At 39.0% G+C, this 17,217-nt stretch overlaps 1 protein-coding gene across 3 annotated transcripts in view; it reads right to left on the bottom strand.

The window, feature by feature from the left end:
- Positions 1 to 352: 352 nt before the first annotated feature.
- B4GALT1 (beta-1,4-galactosyltransferase 1) overlaps positions 353 to 17,217 on the bottom strand; it is a 54,995-nt gene continuing 38,130 nt past the window's right edge. The window contains exons 3-6 of one of the 3 annotated variants that reach the window (XM_042448924.1): positions 13,235 to 13,422; positions 11,259 to 11,381; positions 4,287 to 4,391; positions 353 to 702 (exon numbers count right to left, since the gene is read on the bottom strand). In XM_042448924.1, the coding sequence (XP_042304858.1) occupies positions 567 to 702; positions 4,287 to 4,391; positions 11,259 to 11,381; positions 13,235 to 13,422 (552 nt within the window). In that variant the 3' untranslated portion in view covers positions 353 to 566. Of the gene's footprint in view, positions 703 to 4,286; positions 4,392 to 8,043; positions 8,425 to 10,401; positions 10,490 to 11,258; positions 11,382 to 13,234; positions 13,423 to 17,217 lie in introns of those variants that run through there. The other 2 variants (XR_006101878.1, XM_042448925.1) reach the window with 2 other exon arrangements.

Genomic DNA, 17,217 nt, shown 5'->3' on the forward strand with positions numbered 1-17,217 from the left:
AACCACAGCAGCAAATTCAATAAATGCGACCTAATTTCTAAATTAAATTGGAGGAGGAAGAAGAGCGAAGAGGGTGGTAACTATAAAATACATCATGGTTTGCAAAGGCTTTTTCCAAATAGTGTGCAAGTATTATTTCAAGCAGAGCATACTGTAAGGGCCCAATCCACCAAGAACCTCTTATGCTAATCCACATGAGTGAAACGGAAGCATTGTAGTGCTTCTTTGCAGCTTGCTTTCTTGTCCAGGGGGCTTGCTGAAGAGAGTTTACCAGTGGATTAAGCACATGTGTCTCCACCTGAAAATTCCCTGAAAACCGATGCCTTTACAAAATTTTATGCATTTTTAAAAAAAAAAAACAGAAGGGAAGAAAAAGATTTATATTGAAAACTTTGAGACTAAAATTCTTTTTTTTTTTTAGTTCAGAAAGCTTAAAGGCCTCAGACTGGCAAATTAAGGCATCCTTGTTCACGGTGATTGTAATAAAAACAGCAAATATAACATGTTCATGATATAGGCAGTTCCTGGGTAAGTAAACTCTCCAACTCTGTTGTGCCTCTGTTGCACTAGCTCTTTGGTGATCCAATATCCACTGTGATTTTTGTATACAAAGGGAATTTCTCAGTTTTTACTACCGTGTAGGTCAGCGTGTTTAACCCATCAGACATCATTGTCTCCTTTGTGTGAGCAATTTTGTTAAACCTGTAAAGATAAGAAAGATAAGAAAATTCTTTGCCATCTTGCAAGTGAATTTTAGTTAGTTTTTCCAAAGATAAAACCAAGAGGTGCTTTAATCAATGTTTGGATTTAACACAAAGGGTTGGAGGATTGATATTACAGAACAATACAACAAGGTGGATGAAGTAGACCAAGACATTTTGCTACCTGAGGCAAAGAAATAAAGGTAAACCACCCACCCATCCCATATTTTAAAACCCAGCTGGACTGAAAGTTGATTTTTTCCTTCAACACTGGTGATGGGAGAATATCCTGTATCACACCTGAGGACCATGTTCACTGTGTCGCACACAGTTTTGTTCTATAACACTGTGTACTTTCCAGCAATTGGTGCCTCAAGCAACTACCCCTGGACCAAAAAAACTGTTGGTCCTCCATACCCATGGATTCTTTATCCACAGATTCAACCATCCATGGTTGAAAGATATTTAAAAAGAATATAAATTCCAAAAAGCAAACCTTAATTTTGCCATTTCATATAAGGGACACCATTTTGCTGTCCCATTGTATTTGATGGGACTTGAGCATCCACAGATTTTATATCCAGGGGTGTGTGTGTCTTGGAACCAAACCCCAGTAAATACCAAGGGCCCACTGTGTCTAAGATGGCAGAGTAGATTCATTGAAACAATTTGATTTATATGAGTGTTGATTCACAATTCAGCAATTGAGACAATGGGTCTACTTATATTCAGTATCTTATATTGAAACTGGCAATAGTTTAAAGATGGGAGCAAACTTTCAGGTTTTATAGACATTTTTGGTAGGCAAAATTAGTATGAGGAGCAGAAAAGGGCATTAAAAAGCTCCTACATGTCCATTTAGCTTTGAGGATTAAGACCAGTAGCAGGCAGGAATAAGACTACCCTTACTGGGGGTTGATCTCTCTAGTGGACACTCTCAAAAAGGTCTATATTACTCCTGCCTATTGGAGTGAGTGAGAAGAACAACCTTCATAAGGATGTTCCTCCTTTCTTTTTTTCCTTTAAAAATCTTTTATTTACCTTTAAAAATACATACAACTACATGCAACCATTACATAAAAGGATACACAAATAAAAAATAGACAAATACAGATTACAAATATAGGTGTGTTTTTATCATTGCTATTGTTTGAAGCATCTTATTTAGTACTTCCTTATCTTCAGTGTTTATCCTTACTGTAGTTTCCAAGGTTTCTGTCAATATTTTATTTAAGAGTTGAAGTATGACTTTTAAAATTAAACTTATAATTTGTAAAATTTCATTTCTCATTTTCATTTTGTAATTATTACTTTGCATTTTATATAATTTATTCTGACAATTGCACTTGCATTAAGTTAAATTAAGTTTAGTTTTGATTTCATCCTTTTTTCTTTCCATATTCTTTCAGACAGTTCCATTCCTTTTCAATCTCTTTCGTTGTCCTATTTCTTATTAGTCCAGTGAGAGTATCTATGTCCATAGCTTCTCTTATTTTCATTAAACATTCTTCTTCTGCTGGTACTTGAGGGTTTTTCCAATATTTGGCATATAAAAGCCTCGCCGAAGTAACCATATACAATATAATTTTAGAATGTTTTCTGATAATGTCTTTATTTAAATTATCCAATATATTAAGCAAAAATATTCATGGGACTAGTGATATATCTATCTGTAGAATTTCTGATATTATTCCCTGTATTTTTCCCCCAATATTCTTTAGCTTTGTGGCATTTCCACCAGCAATGAAAAATTTTTCCTTCTATCTTATCACATTTCCAGCATTTGTTTATTCCTGTTTTATAGATTTTATTTATTTTCGCTGGTGTTATATACCACCTGTACATCATTTTAAAATAATTTTCTTTATAAGTCTGACTTAACGTAAATTTATTGGTGTGCTTCCACGAGTTTTCCCAAGACTGTAAATCAATAGGTCTACCTATATCTTGAACCCAATGTATCATTGTATATTTGATTACTTTTTGTTCTAGGTCTATTTTTTAAAAGTAGTTTAGAGAATTTTGTTATATGGGCTCCTTCCAAAGGAAAAATATTTTATCCAACTCATTTTGTGTCAAAGGCTCTATACAAACAGGCAGAAAGGAAGGGGGGGGGTGAGACAACCGCACAGGCAAGGCAATGATCTGCTGCAAAAGGAGCTGAGAAATGCAGCTATTTTCTGTGCTGCTGCCTAGGCGCCATTAGCACCCTGGAGTGGCACAGAGACATCTCTTGTACAATGTGGACGCGACGCACAAAGCATGTCATTGGCGCACATACTGTCTGAACGTGTGTGTGCCAAAATGGCGCCAGGAGAGTGCGGAGCATGTGGACACTCTTCTCCCGAGCCCTAATTTCAGCCCCAAGCTGCCACAAAGCAGCGGTCTGTACCAGGCCTTAGTTATTCCCAAACCTTTCATATCTTTCCTAAAGGATCCTATAATAAGGATGTTCCTCCTTTCACCACTGAGGAATAGACATGAAAGCAGCCATGTTTGTTGTCCATGGTGTGTCGTATTCACATCTAAAATCAAAAGAGTGGCAATATGTTTTCCTTTCTTAGGAAGTGAGACTCCAGTACAATTCCAAGCAGAGCTTGGAAAAGTTTTATTTTATTGAACTGCAACGAACAGATCAGGGTGACCAGATATCCTCACCGCAAGGGACAACAGGGCACTGCGAAATGTAGTATATTCAGGAAAAATGTAGGACATGCCAATTAAAAGCTAAAAACACATAACATAGTCATGCTCAGAATGGAGGACATTTTGGAATTACTCCAGGACAGAAGGTGGAAATGTAGGTCAAGTCCAGGCAAAGGAGGATGTCTGGTCACCCTGTACCTGATACACGTCCCTGTCCTTGATCATGCTGACTGGGAGATTCTTGAAGGTGTCCAAAAATGTAATCTTTCCAAACTGTGGTCATAAGAGAGGCAGGACTATTCCAAGAGCCCAGGAAAGTACCCAGACGGTTAGCCAGCTGCCTATCCCTACTCTGTCCTGATTGCTGTGTACTTGTGGACAGATTTTACTACAGCTGCTTTCCAAAATGGGGCATGCAGCTACAGCTCCCATCAGCCCCATTCAACACAATAAATACCTGGAAATTAGAATCTCGAATCCTGTTGGTTAATCCTACCTTAGATAGACCCACTGACTCAATTGCTGAATCAACTCATATAAATCAAATTGATACATTGGATCTACTCTTGTTGATTCCACTGTTGAACTGAGAGTCAACAATTATGTACATCCAACTGATTTAATGGGTCTACTCTAGTTTGTACAAGCAGTAGCTTTTAGATCAGAGTCCCGAACATCTGGAGGATGCCAGATGAGGGAAGCTGACTGAACATTTATGGCCTTGTTGAATGTCCCTTGGCCTTTTTAAAAAAATTGGTAAAAAAGGTGACTTCTAAATAAACAAATGGAGGGCCCCGGATATTAATGACCAGTTTGACCAACCATGTTTGTTTGTTTGATTTAAGGCTTCATCATCAGATACTTAAGTGGAAATATGACAAAAACAAACAACATAACTATTTGAGATTGCATACACAGAATACAGTGACAAGGACTTACCTCTGGGGGTTAGGTTCATTTTTGTGATCTCTTGAATGGCGAATCATTCGACATTTTCCAATTGTAGCATCTGGGCGAGAGATCCCCATGCCTTTAAAAACTAGTCTGCAAAACCACACAAGTAGGAAAGGTTGTTATATAAATTTGCTTGCATAGATTGTTATTTATTCAAGCCCTATTTCATTTTCCTATAGTGTATGACAGAAAGAACTGCTATGACTACGGGCCTTTCCACATTACACAGTTACAGCACTATGATTCCACTTTAACTGCCATGGCTGCATCCTATGGAATCCTGGGATTTGTAGTTTGGTGAAGCACTAGAGGCATTCTCTGGCTGGGAATTCCAAATACCTTTCCCTAAATTGCATAGTAGTTTAAGTGGTGGACTACGATTCTGGAGACCAGGATTTGATTCCCGCTTGGCCATGAAACCCATCAGATAACCTTGGCCAAGTCACACCCTCTCAGCCTCAGGAGAAGGCAATGACAAACCTCCTATGAACAAATCTTGCCAAGAAAACCCCACAATAGAGTCGTCTTAAGGTCCATATAAGTCAGAAATGACTTGAAGGCACACCACACACACACACACAAACTGCAAATCCCAGGATTCCATAGTAGGTTGCCATGGCAGTTAAAGTGGAATCATAGCACTACAATTGTGCAGTGTGAAAAGGCTGTAAGAATTAGGCCTCCCAAGCTAATGAGAAACTGGAATTATCTGTAAATTAACTTACATCCCATTGATTACAATGAGATTTCTCTAAATAACACTAACATTGGAATAAGTCCATAGTTATCAGGTGACAAGAAGTCACTTCAGTGTCAAACTGTGTCCCAAATGACTAAATTGAATGGATTTCCAGGAGGGAAGGTTTTGTCAATATGAATAGTTTGACAATTCAATTCAAACTTATTTACAGTCAATAGTCCTGGTGAGACATGCTATAACTTAAAACCATATAAAATAGAAAGATTACGTATAACTTAAAACCATATAAAATAGAAAGGTTACATAAAAGATACAAGAAGTTTACATGAAATTAAATTATCAGATTGGGTTACAACACTGGAGCTTATTTGTGGTCATATAATTATAAATCTAGAGTATGTTGCCATTAGTCTGACCCTTTTTGATAATTCGAGTTTAACAGCTAAAGGCAAAAATTTTGCAACAGACAAAGTACTATCCATGCACTTGTCTTGTAACAGCATTTTGATATAAAACATTTCAGAATAGCCTGGCGTACATCTCAGTAAGGAGGTAAGCAGCTGGTTGTGGCACTGGTTGTAAAAGGCATGTGAGAACAAAATGTTATGATAAGAATTTCAACTACTTGCCATTCACAAGGGCAAAAATATTGCATCTCGCCTTAGTGAACAAGATGCGATACCTTGGGACAGTTAGATTTTAAGGTAGGAAGGTTGACAGAAAGTTCCTACATAATAAGTTTTTAGGGCACTGGCGAGCAAGATGTAATAGAATTGGTCCTGAGACTACAAAAAGAAATGTCCTAGAGTCTTTGCCTCAGCGATTTTAATTCCATCTCATGCCCTAAGTTTAAAAGCAGGGATTCAGAAAGACCAACTAGGGCCTGGTATATACCTGCTTGAAGGTTTGGAGTGGCGGCAGTGGCGTTTTTTTCCTCCGCAGGGAAGCCGCAGCTACCAAACCACGCGGCTTCCCTGTGGAGGAAAAAGAACCCACAAAAAGTGGGTCCTTTTTCTGCCGTTCAGTTATGTCCCAAGTGTGCCAATGGCACACTCAAGATGTAACTGCACAATGTGATGTGCGGACACTATGCGTCCATCACATCATAATGGCAGCGCCCGTGTACACAGGGCGCTGCCATTATGCCACCACCAGTATGTGCTAGGGTTAGGGACCGTGCAGTTGCTGCACAGTCCCGTAACCCTAGCACAGCGTGAGCATAGCGCGAGCACAGCACTTTTGCGCCATCTCTATGGTGCCAGAGGCTGCTTTATGAGCTATATATTTAGTCCACCTGCTGGTATAACTATCTGAAGCAAGGAGGTCTACCTAGCTCACACCTGACTTAAAGAAGAAAACTCGGAGCCAAAGTTTGAATGGACATTTTCCTGTTTCTAATAAAAGAACTGAGTTGGGTACACATCCAGGAACACATAAAAGAGCCTATAAAAAGTTTACTTGGAAACCATCAAGTTCAGAATTGGCAGCTTCAATTCAAACAGCTATTGAATACAGCAGTTTAGTTGTGATTTTTGCATTGAAAACTTTGAGCGAGAATGGAAGCAATCATATACGCAGGCTTGGATTTCCAGTTATTAAGTATCATATTTATATAACAGCACCGCATATGCACTCCAGCTCATGGGTTTTGCTGACTTTTCGAAGGAGTGCAAGCCACAATTGTTTCATCTTGCATCCAGTTTTACTGATTAATCTAATGAGCCTATTTTTTCCTTCCTTTTTGATTGCTCTTCTGGTTTTTGTGTTTACGTTATGTTTCTTAGCAGCCATGAGAATGTGAGATATGGCTGGAAATGTTTATATAAACAGTTAAAAGCCAGGAGCTATTGTGCCCTCTCATGATAAGAGCAGTTCACCATAACAGCATCGGTGTAGGATTTCTGCACCACTGTAACCAAGGGCTCCAGGTTGGAAAACCAAATTTCCAGTCTGTGGTGTAAACAGAAAACAGCAGGTACTGTTGATTCTGCCACAAATCCTGCCCACTTAGCATCATCGCCATTTGTCAATGTTAGATGCATGCCCCTCTTTAAAGGAAACATAAAATATAAGAAGGAAAATTAACTAAAATCTTTAAAGGAAGATTAAGATCTAGGAAAATGATACCTTTGAGAGTGCTCAGATTTCTTTTCCCTCCCCTCTGAGAAATGTCAGTGCCAACAGGTTTAAGATTAAGGGGCTGATCTTCCCAGGACAGAGGAAAGGGCTTCTTTTCAGATGAGCACATTATTATGATGATGATGATGTTTATTTATATCCCACCTTCCTCCCAGTACTGGGACTCAAGGTGGCTTACAAATCTAAAACAGTGCAAGTTAAAACACTATAAACCATGCAAAATACAAGTTTAAAAAACAATTACAGTCCTCCCTCCGTTTTCATGGTCTTCAGATCCGCGTCCCTGACTTATCAGCAAGGGACGAACAGAGGGAGAACGAATGGGTGTGTGTGCTCGTGGCTCATGCCCATGTGCCCCCACACCTATATATAGGAGAAACTCCATTTTCACGAGGGGGTCCAGAACGGATCTCCCGTGAAAAAGGAGGGGCAACTGTAAACAGTTCAAAACAATTAAAAGCATTACATTGTTAAAATGTAAAGTTTAAAACTCTTTAAAACATTCTAGTACCTCTCTTTTGAGAAATTAAATATTACATTTATTTCCCTTATGTTGTTGTGTGCCTTCAAGTCATTCCTGACTTTTGGTGACCCTAAGGTGACCATATCAAGTGGTTTTCTTGGCAAGATTTGTTCAGAGGAGGTTTGCCATTGCCTTCCTCTGAGGCTGAGAGAGTGTGACTTGCCCAAAGTCACCCATGGGGTTTACATGGCTGAATCAGGATTCAAACCCTGGTCTCTAGTCATAAAACCACACCACCACCTTAGCTCTCTGTGCCACAGTTAAACTATATGTTATGCCATCCTATGCCACCCTCTATACTAACAATTCTATGCCACTGCTAAAGCCTACACCATCTTGAGTCCCTATACGGTGAGAAAAGCAGGATGTAAGTGAATAAGATGATGATGATGATGATGATGATGATGATACATCCGCACTCTATTGCCTTCTTTACTACCCTGAAAATCTGAAGGGACTGTAAATACTCCCAGCCCTTCCTAAAGGGAAGTACTGTACAAGCTTCCCCAAAAGTTAAATGCCACAGAAACAAGCTTTCAAATAGAATAAGTAATAATTTAATTCTATTAGCACTTTTGTATAATTTTAATTGAACTGTCCTTTTAATATTAGGCACCTCCCTGGGCCCTAAAAAAAAGCAGGATACAAATAAATATGATGATGATGATGGTGATTTATGCTGCTTTTACTGCCAAAGGATTGATCTGACCCCGGCAATGGGAAGCCAGACTCTTGCTTGATTTCCAACTCGGAGAGCAGTGCTATAAAACAAGGAGAGCAGTGACCTCTGTGCAATATAGGCCATACCTCTGGATCTTCTATTTTCTGCCAGCTTGGTTAGTTTGAAAGCCAACAAGAAAAGAAAGCAATGTACAAGCAACATTCCCTGGCCTCGTTTGGATGCAAGCTAACGAAGGTTGAAATCTTGAGTTCTACTTGTGTCTGGAATACAAGACAGTTAAGCTATTTGCAAATGTCAGGGAAGTAACAATCACGACCAAGCCAGGTGTGATAGATATGTACAGGTGATGCAGCCAAGAGGTGTATAGAATAATGTGTAAGCTCCATGTGTGGAAAAACTGGATAGGAAGATGTTTTCTTCCTCATAGTAAAAGAACCTGACGTCATCTAATGAAGCCAAATAGCAGGTGATTCAGAACCGGGCAGATTCAGAAAGTACTCCACCACACAGAGCACAGTGATATTGTGGAATTTGCTAATACAGGTTGAGTCTCCTTTATCCAAAAATGCTTGGGACTAGAAGTGTTTCAGATTTTGGATTTTATTTTATTTTTTATTTTTTGGAACATCTATGTATATAACGAGTTGTCTTGGGAATGGAACCCAAGTCTAAATGCAAAATTCATTTTATGTTTCATATATACCTTATACCTATAGCCCGAATATACTTTTATAGATCCAACATGGAGTGAGGTTTGAGTGTTGAATTACAACTCTGGAGATCAGGGTTCGATTCCCAGTTCGGCCTTGAAATCCACTGGATTACTTGGGCAAGTCAGATGCTCTCAGCCTCAGAGGATGGCAATGGCAAACCACCTCTGAACAAATCTTGCCAAAAAAGACCTATTATAGGTTCACCTTATGTTTACCATAAGTCAAAAATGACTTCAAGGCCCAACAACAACAAATGTTTATAGAATATTTTTAACACTTTTGTGAATGAAACAAACTTTGCATACATTGAAACACCAGAAAACAAAAATGTCACTAACTCAGCCACTCATGTAAGTTTTGTTTTTTGGAGCATTTTGAATTTTGGAATTCTGGGTAAGGGGGACTCAACCTGTACAAAATACAGTGATAAGTATCAAATGGGTCTTTAAAGGGGGATTAGACAAATCCATGGAGGATAAGGCTATTACATTGACTGCTAGTTTTGACGGCTATACGATAACTCTAGTATCAGAAGTTGTAACAGCTAGCATGGTGTCGTGTTTTGAGTGTTGGATGAGGACTCTGAGAGACCAGGGTTTGAATCCTGCTCAGCCATGGAAACTCACTGGGCAACCTTGGGCAAGTTACAGTCTCTCAACCTCAGAAGAGGCCAATGGCAAACTTCTCCTAAACAAATCCTGCCAAGAAAACCCCATGACAGGTTCATCTTAGTGTTATCATAAGTCAGAAATGACTTGAAGGCACCCAGAAACAACAACAATCAGAAATAGTATGCCTTTGTGTGCCAGTCCCTGGGAGACAGAAGCAGGAGGCTAATTCCCACATGCATCTGTGAGAACAAAATGTTGAATCAGAATGACCTTTGGTCTGATCTAGCAGGGCTCTTCTAATGCTTTTACATTGCTGGCTGTTAACTACAGTGGTCCCTCCATCTTCACTGGGGTTTGGGGTGAAGGACCCCTGTGAATTTATAAAAACCGCATATAAAAAGATACTATTCTTTTTACACCTTTCTAAGAATCTCCAGGTCCTCCAGTGCACATCTATGGTCAACATCTGCCAGAAGCTGATCACAGAATCATGCTTGAGGACCTACAGATGCCTAGATAAATCTTTTCTTTAGGAACTTCTAGGTTCTCCAGCACAATTCTATGGTCAACCTCTGGCAGAATTGAGCTGGAGGACCTAGAGATTTCTGAAGAAAACCTATTAATCAAAACTGCAAATGATCAGATCTGCAAAAGTAAAAACCGCAAATGTGGAGGGCCAACTGTGGCTGCCTTCCTGGTAGCTGCTTTCTTGCCTACAGCAGTGGTTCTCACTTTTTGATCCTCCAGATGCTTAGGACTTCAGAAGCAGTTGCCAGCAAGAGCTTAAGTGAGGGATTCTGGAAGTTGACATCCAAAACATCTGGAGAATGAAAGGTTAAGAACCGTTAGATTACAGAATCTATCATAAAGGTGTTTAAACTTGTTTTAGCCCAAAACAAGTAATGCAGGTAGGGATGAGTTAGTAAACATTTTTGTGGCTTCATACTTCTTGAGACATCTTTGTGCGGGTGTTGTAAACCAAACGAAGCCAGATAATTATGCTAGATGTTGAAAACTGGTTGTCCCAGTAACTAACATTATGACTCAGTCATTCTATTTGTAACATCATGGGAAGGAGCCAAAATGAGAAAACTAGCCTTATATAGAAGTAGTATATAAAACAGCTTTTGTCTAAAACAATAGAAACAGAATTGTTCTGCAGTGAATATCTCATCCCCACAAAAGGTGCAGAGGAAAGCACTCTGCTAAAAATACTAACAAAAGGGGGTGAGCAGAGTCAACTTGAAATATTCAAGCACAGAATGGCCTAAATTCAATCGTTTATCAGCGTATCAATGGCATTTACATATCTGTTGAGTTATCATTCAGTACATTTCATGTCAACTTAATTTAAAAATGACCCAATATCCAGTTTACACACATCGCACATCCACCAGCAGACCTATTAAAGTAACTCAGTAACCAGCAATATGCTGTCATTTTGTGGTGCTTGAGCTTCCTTCCCTCCTACCTCTTATTATGACTCCTACCTCTTATCATGACTTCTAATTTATGTTCCTTTACTGGCCATTACAACTTTGCACTGCAGTCTGGCAAAGCTACATTAAAAAGAAGCATGGGAGCCTTACCTGTTATAAATGTCATCATCTTCACCACCCCAGCCCCAATAGTTATTGGGAAACCCATTGATTTTCTGGAATTGTTCCTTGCTTAAAGCAGACACACCTCCAAAGTACTGGTTGTAAGGTAAGCTGGAAGACAAAAAGGTAAGTCACAAATAAACAGGCTTTTGCTATCACAGAAAAAATAGTATTACATCTCTAAACAAAAGCAGTGATTGTATCAGAAATAGTATCTAAAGCATACATCAGGAAATAGTATATTAAAACCTGTTTCAATAAAAATACTAATACACATAGATAACATATTCCTGAAGGTGATGAGGATAAAACTCTATATTGAATTCAAAATTCACTGAACCTCTTTGCCAACTAATAATGTAAAATTCCACTATTTTGGGGTCAATTAGTCATATAACCAACTATTATAGTCCTGTTATAGACAATAAAGACTAGTGGGTTCTCATTTTCTCCAACAAGAAACATACACAGGAACTGGAAAGTTATTAGCTTTAATTTTTATTTTCTTTTATAGTCACATGAGATAGTAACACCTGATACAGTATATACCGGAAACCCAATGGTTAGGAGGTCATCTGTTGAATGATGAGTCAATACACAAGTTCAACGGTCTACTCTAGCCAAGTCTAACACTAGTATTCAGGTCTTGATTTTATTTAGACATATTCCTAGTAATGTTGCATAACCTACAATTTACAACCATGGGCTCAAGCTGTCAGCCTTCCCCCAAAATTCAGATGTTAGTCATAGCCCTGCCTTTGGGGTCAAGATGATCATCTTGATCAAATGCAGGACTATGACTAACATCCTCAATTTTTTTCCTTGTTCTGTATGATTTTTTAGCACCTTTAACTGATGAAGAAGCCAAAGGAGCTTCAAAAGCTTGCAACATGTATAATGTGCATTTTGATTAGCCCAATAAAGCTATCACTGTTTTGTGGATTTGGGCTGTTACTGTACCCAATTAGAGTAAATTCATTTAATCAGCTATTGAATGGTAAATAAACAGACAAGTAAATTCCACTGATTTAGTGGTGCTACTCTAGTTGGGATTAATAATAGGATTAGGTCCTTGTGGCCATAAAATTTTTCTTACTCTAAATTGACTGCTCTCCATTTCATTAACAAAAAGCTTGTTTTCAGAAGTTATGAAATACCAAGTCTTAAACACAACTGCTAGTTCCAACAAGAGCAAACCTATTCAATGAAAGAGAAATTGATAAATCAACACTTATGCACCACTGACAAAGTAGGTTTACTCTAGCTGGGATTAACAATTGGATTTAGGCCATATGACCATTTGGATTCGGTATGCAGACTCTCAGCCATGACCAAGAATACACATCCCTAACTATGAAGGCCTTACAATTGTGTACACCTCTGTGTGTGTGTGTGTGTTTGTGTAGAGTAGGTGATGAGGCGTCAAGTGGCAAATGTTTACAGTAATTTTATTGTATTGTTTCAAAGTTAATTTTGATTAAATTTCTTCAAACATTTGTGGCAGAAGTGCAGCAAATAAATGATCTAAAAACAAATTTATTTTTATTTCTTGGTTTATTTATTCATGTATTTTAAAGCCACTTTTTAAGAATATGTGCTCCCAAAGTGACATACTAAAAGTTGTCCACTTAGTACAATTTAAAGTGAACAGAACAATAGAGATGTCCAGAACTGCTCTGCGAGACTGCTCTGATGATATCTTTCAGGAGCAGACAAATGTCTTCAACCCGAGGCTAAATGCTATTTCAACACCCGTGCAACTTACAGGCGAATGGAAAATCCTCCATGAAGACAGGGATGTTAACATTCCTTGGAATAAATTAATTGAAACATGATGGGCCTCACGTCCTTACTTAGCAAGCCCACCAGCATTCAAGTTTGTGCCATCAACTGATCCATGATAACAACAAACATACTGCTATATGATCTTAGCTTCAGATAAATGCTAGCAACTGAACACTTACCGAAAATTAAATTTATCCATTGATACCGAGAGATGCCTGGGCTGGCTGTAACACTTGTAGATGTTTCTGTCATCCATGGGGATTAGGTCAACATCACTAAATACAAAGCAGTCATAGTCATATTCTTTCAGAGCTTCCGTGAAGCCTATATTCAAAAGCTTTGCACGATTAAATGTCTCTTCTCCACCCTAATATAAGAAAAAGAAGAGCTGTTAAGCACTTTTAAGTATAGTCTCGTCTTATTAGAGACCTAGGTCCTCCTCACAAGCAACAACACGCACATTTTTCTTTCACTTTTGGTATTTGATTTAGTTTAAGTTGGTTTAACCTAAGGAAGCATGGGGTTGTGGTCAGCACATACTGCTTTGTTGTATCTTTCTCAAAAGACACCCCTTGAAATCTAGGAGCAGCTGAAATCATACGTATTAAAATTCTTTTGTTTTATGGAATCTAGGCTTGACTAAGAAGTCTAATAATAGGTTATACACTGCAGGATCTTGAAGGCTTTACAGCCTTCACATAAACTATGGTGATCTTCAACACTGGAAAAGAAGAAAAGTGACTAAAGGGATTCTCAACAATGTTCAAAGCCTGCTTTGTTTTTGCAGTTATCGTAATAAGAAAACCGTTACTAAAAACAATATGTTACTAATAGTTTTGGACTAAAATTTCTAAACTTTAATTCAGCTCTACTTTTGAAATATAATGAAGTTGTTTACAAACTTGGAAATAATTCCACAATCTAAACAACTAAAAACAGGGCCACTGCCAATTAAAGTAGGATAAGAAGATAAGGAAAGAATAACACATTCTTATTACCCTTCAGGAAAACTCAGTTTGAACCAACCATTTAAAAGTGCTTCTCTGTACTTATGAAAAAATATATAAATAAAAATCATGAACATGTGATGTTCACATAAAAGTGAAACAAAGTTTCTGGAGCAAGTATTTCCAAGCGGAAGAAGGATGTTAGGAATTTTCTTTGAGACAACGCTTCAAAATTATCTTCTACACAAAATCCAGCAAACTGGTTATGACAGAAAAAAGGGAAAGAATATACCGGTAAATCAAATAACTCTGTTTGGTCAAAAACAGGACAGAGTACTAATAACTAACTAGAGAAACTATTTAGAAAATGTATGTTTACTTGAATCTGAAGTCAGGGAAAATAATGAAAAGATGCTTTTACAAACCAGATTAACAAAGGGAAATACGGCTGTAAAGTTAAGAAAATAATTGAGTGTATTTCAAAATAATGTGTATGTGTTTTGGAATGTGTTTTATATGACAACTACAACAGTGCTTACATACTTTTATTACTAATATTTGTTGTTATACAAATAAAGTATTAAAAAAGAAATCCAGCAAATTCTCAGACGGAATAGTTTTCAAATGTAATGCAAAATTTGAAGCTTGCATTACATTTCCAGGGATTTTAAAAATTTGTACATTTATTTTATTTATTTGCATACTTTTATCTCACACTTCTTATTAAGAAGAGAGAATGGCTATATACTGTTTTTTCATCTTAGTCCCACAATCCAGAGTTTGGGGAAATTACTTCTTTGGAGTACAACTCCTAGAATTTCCCAGTTAACACAGACAGTGGTCACCATGATAGTAGAGGGAATATGGGAGTTGTATACCCAAAAATTAAACTCCCAAGTTCTACAACAATCACTATTGGAGCTTGGTTAGGCAAAATAATAAGGAATCACTTGAAGCTATATAGGGAACCCAGGTAATCCAACAATCTGCCATGCAGGAATACCAAAGGAGATTTTGAATTTCTATTCTCTTAGACCAAGGGTAGGCAACCGTTTTGAGCCGGGGGCCGGGTTGCTGTCCCTCAGACAACTGGGAAGCCGAAGCCAAAAAATAAATAATTAAATAATTTTTTTTTAAAAAAAATTTAAATAAATAAATAAACCGGGACAAATGTAGGACAACATTTTCAAATGGTGGACACTTTTTTTTAAAAAAAAGTGGAGGACACGCAAAAAAATTTGCTGATTTTTTTAAAAAATGTTAATATAAATGCATGTTTCTGAGGCATCTATAGACAATTGCCCCCCTTGCCCCTGCGCGCGAGAGGCCAAAGGCCCTGGCAGCAATCGGCAGCAGGACCGGGCTGGGGCCGGTCCCAAGGCCTCGCCGGCCCGCATCCGGCCCGCGGGCCGCAGGTTGCCTACCCCTGGCTTAGACCATCATTCTATCCATTACAACATGCTAGCTCTCACATTTCTCTATAGCTGCAATATTAACTGAATATTCTGTTTAAAAAAATCACTTCTCAGCCTTTTGGCTAAGATCAAATGTAGCATCTGAATAGTCTGTACTCTCCTCGTTAAATATTATAACTTACCCAACCATTAAAATGAGGAAAGATAAAAGGTGTATTAACTAACTTAACAGTCTTTTAAGCAAGTTTTGACTTGTTCAGCTGAATGCATGGGAAAGCAATCAGACAACCAGTTTGCCATGGCATGCCTCAAGTGCAGAAAAATACAAGCTATATTTCCATGCAGTTACCTAAGGTGGCACCAGAGGTTTTATATTAATGAGCCTACAAGCTGATGCTCAACCACAGCTTTGAAAAGTTACTTTTCAAAGTAACTTTTTCAAAGCCCCTAGTTTCCCGCTATTTCTCCAGTTCCGTAATTTACGCCGCATAAGCGACAAGAATGAGCCAATGAAGATTAGGACACTGAAGGGAAGATGGGCGGGATTTGTATGTATTCTCAGTGTACGGGGGGGTCAGATCAAGAAAGGTCAAATGGTCCGATATCAAAGTCCAGCGATGTTCCAAGAGCAGCTAGTCGCAGCGGAAAAAAGGAACTGGAGAAAGAGCGGGAAACCAGGGGCTTTATAAGGGATGGGCGGAGCTACCGCCAAAAAGTTTCTATATGTTGCAAGTAAACTTTGCCCAGTGATTCCAGAAGTTTCCGAAGAGCATTGCGCCGTACAACCCATTTGTATGATTCGCAGAGACCACGTATATATATATATATATACACACACACACACACACACACACACACTCTCCATTGACGCCCCCTTGTTGTGGGGGAGAGGCTTGCGTACCCTAATGAAGCTGTGAGCTATGCTGGCGGTGGTATAATAGCCACCAGCAGGGCCCCCCATGCCAGACAGGTCACAACCGAAATGTCTGACCAAGAGCGCCAAAGGGCAGGATGGGCTCTCTAGCCTTATGGCAACCATTCTAGGTGAAGGAAAACTCTAATCCCAAACCTGGGCAGATGGTGCTCGTCTAACCCTGTAAGGTCAACCATCTCAGAGAAAGAAACTCTAATCAAACCTACGACCCGAGGACCTCGCTGCCACTGTCCATGCTTGTCAAGGCCTCAGCAGACGAACCTCTGGTTTAAAGGGTGAGGCCAGTTCTGTGCATGCTGCGCTCCACCAGAAAAATCCATTGCACAGGCTCAAAGGACACATCCAATATACATATAAACACACACACGCAAACATATAGGTATCTATCTATCTATCTATCTATCTATCTATCTATCTATCTATCTATCTAAATAGTGTGCGTGCATGTGTGTTTGCCTAATCGGATCAAGGAGGAGAAGGCAGCGGGCTTCAGTGGGGAGAGACTCTTTGGGGAAGAGAGAAGAGAAAGTTTGATCCCCCCTCAGATCCCTGGGTGTCCAATCTCTCCTGTGTCTTCCCATAGTTCCTTTGGAAGGAGCCTCCATTCCCCCAAATCCCTTTGCCTGCCCCATTGCTCCCTGGGCTGTCTGGGGGGCGATCATGCAGGCATGTACTGCAAAGCCCATCTGCTGCTCAGGCAGAGGCGAAAAAAGAATAGTTTAAAATGGTGTTCAATGGCTCTCCTCACACATCGGTCTATGAATGTGGAGCAGAGGGGAGGTTGCAATCCACCGGGGGAAAGTCTATGCGAATTGAAGAAAATGGCGCTGGCGATGCAGAAAGAGAACAAAGAGGGTGACACCCCC

Source organism: Sceloporus undulatus, chromosome 2 (genome assembly GCF_019175285.1).
Source record: "Sceloporus undulatus isolate JIND9_A2432 ecotype Alabama chromosome 2, SceUnd_v1.1, whole genome shotgun sequence".
In the NCBI taxonomy this organism is placed as follows: Eukaryota; Metazoa; Chordata; class Lepidosauria; order Squamata; family Phrynosomatidae; genus Sceloporus; species Sceloporus undulatus.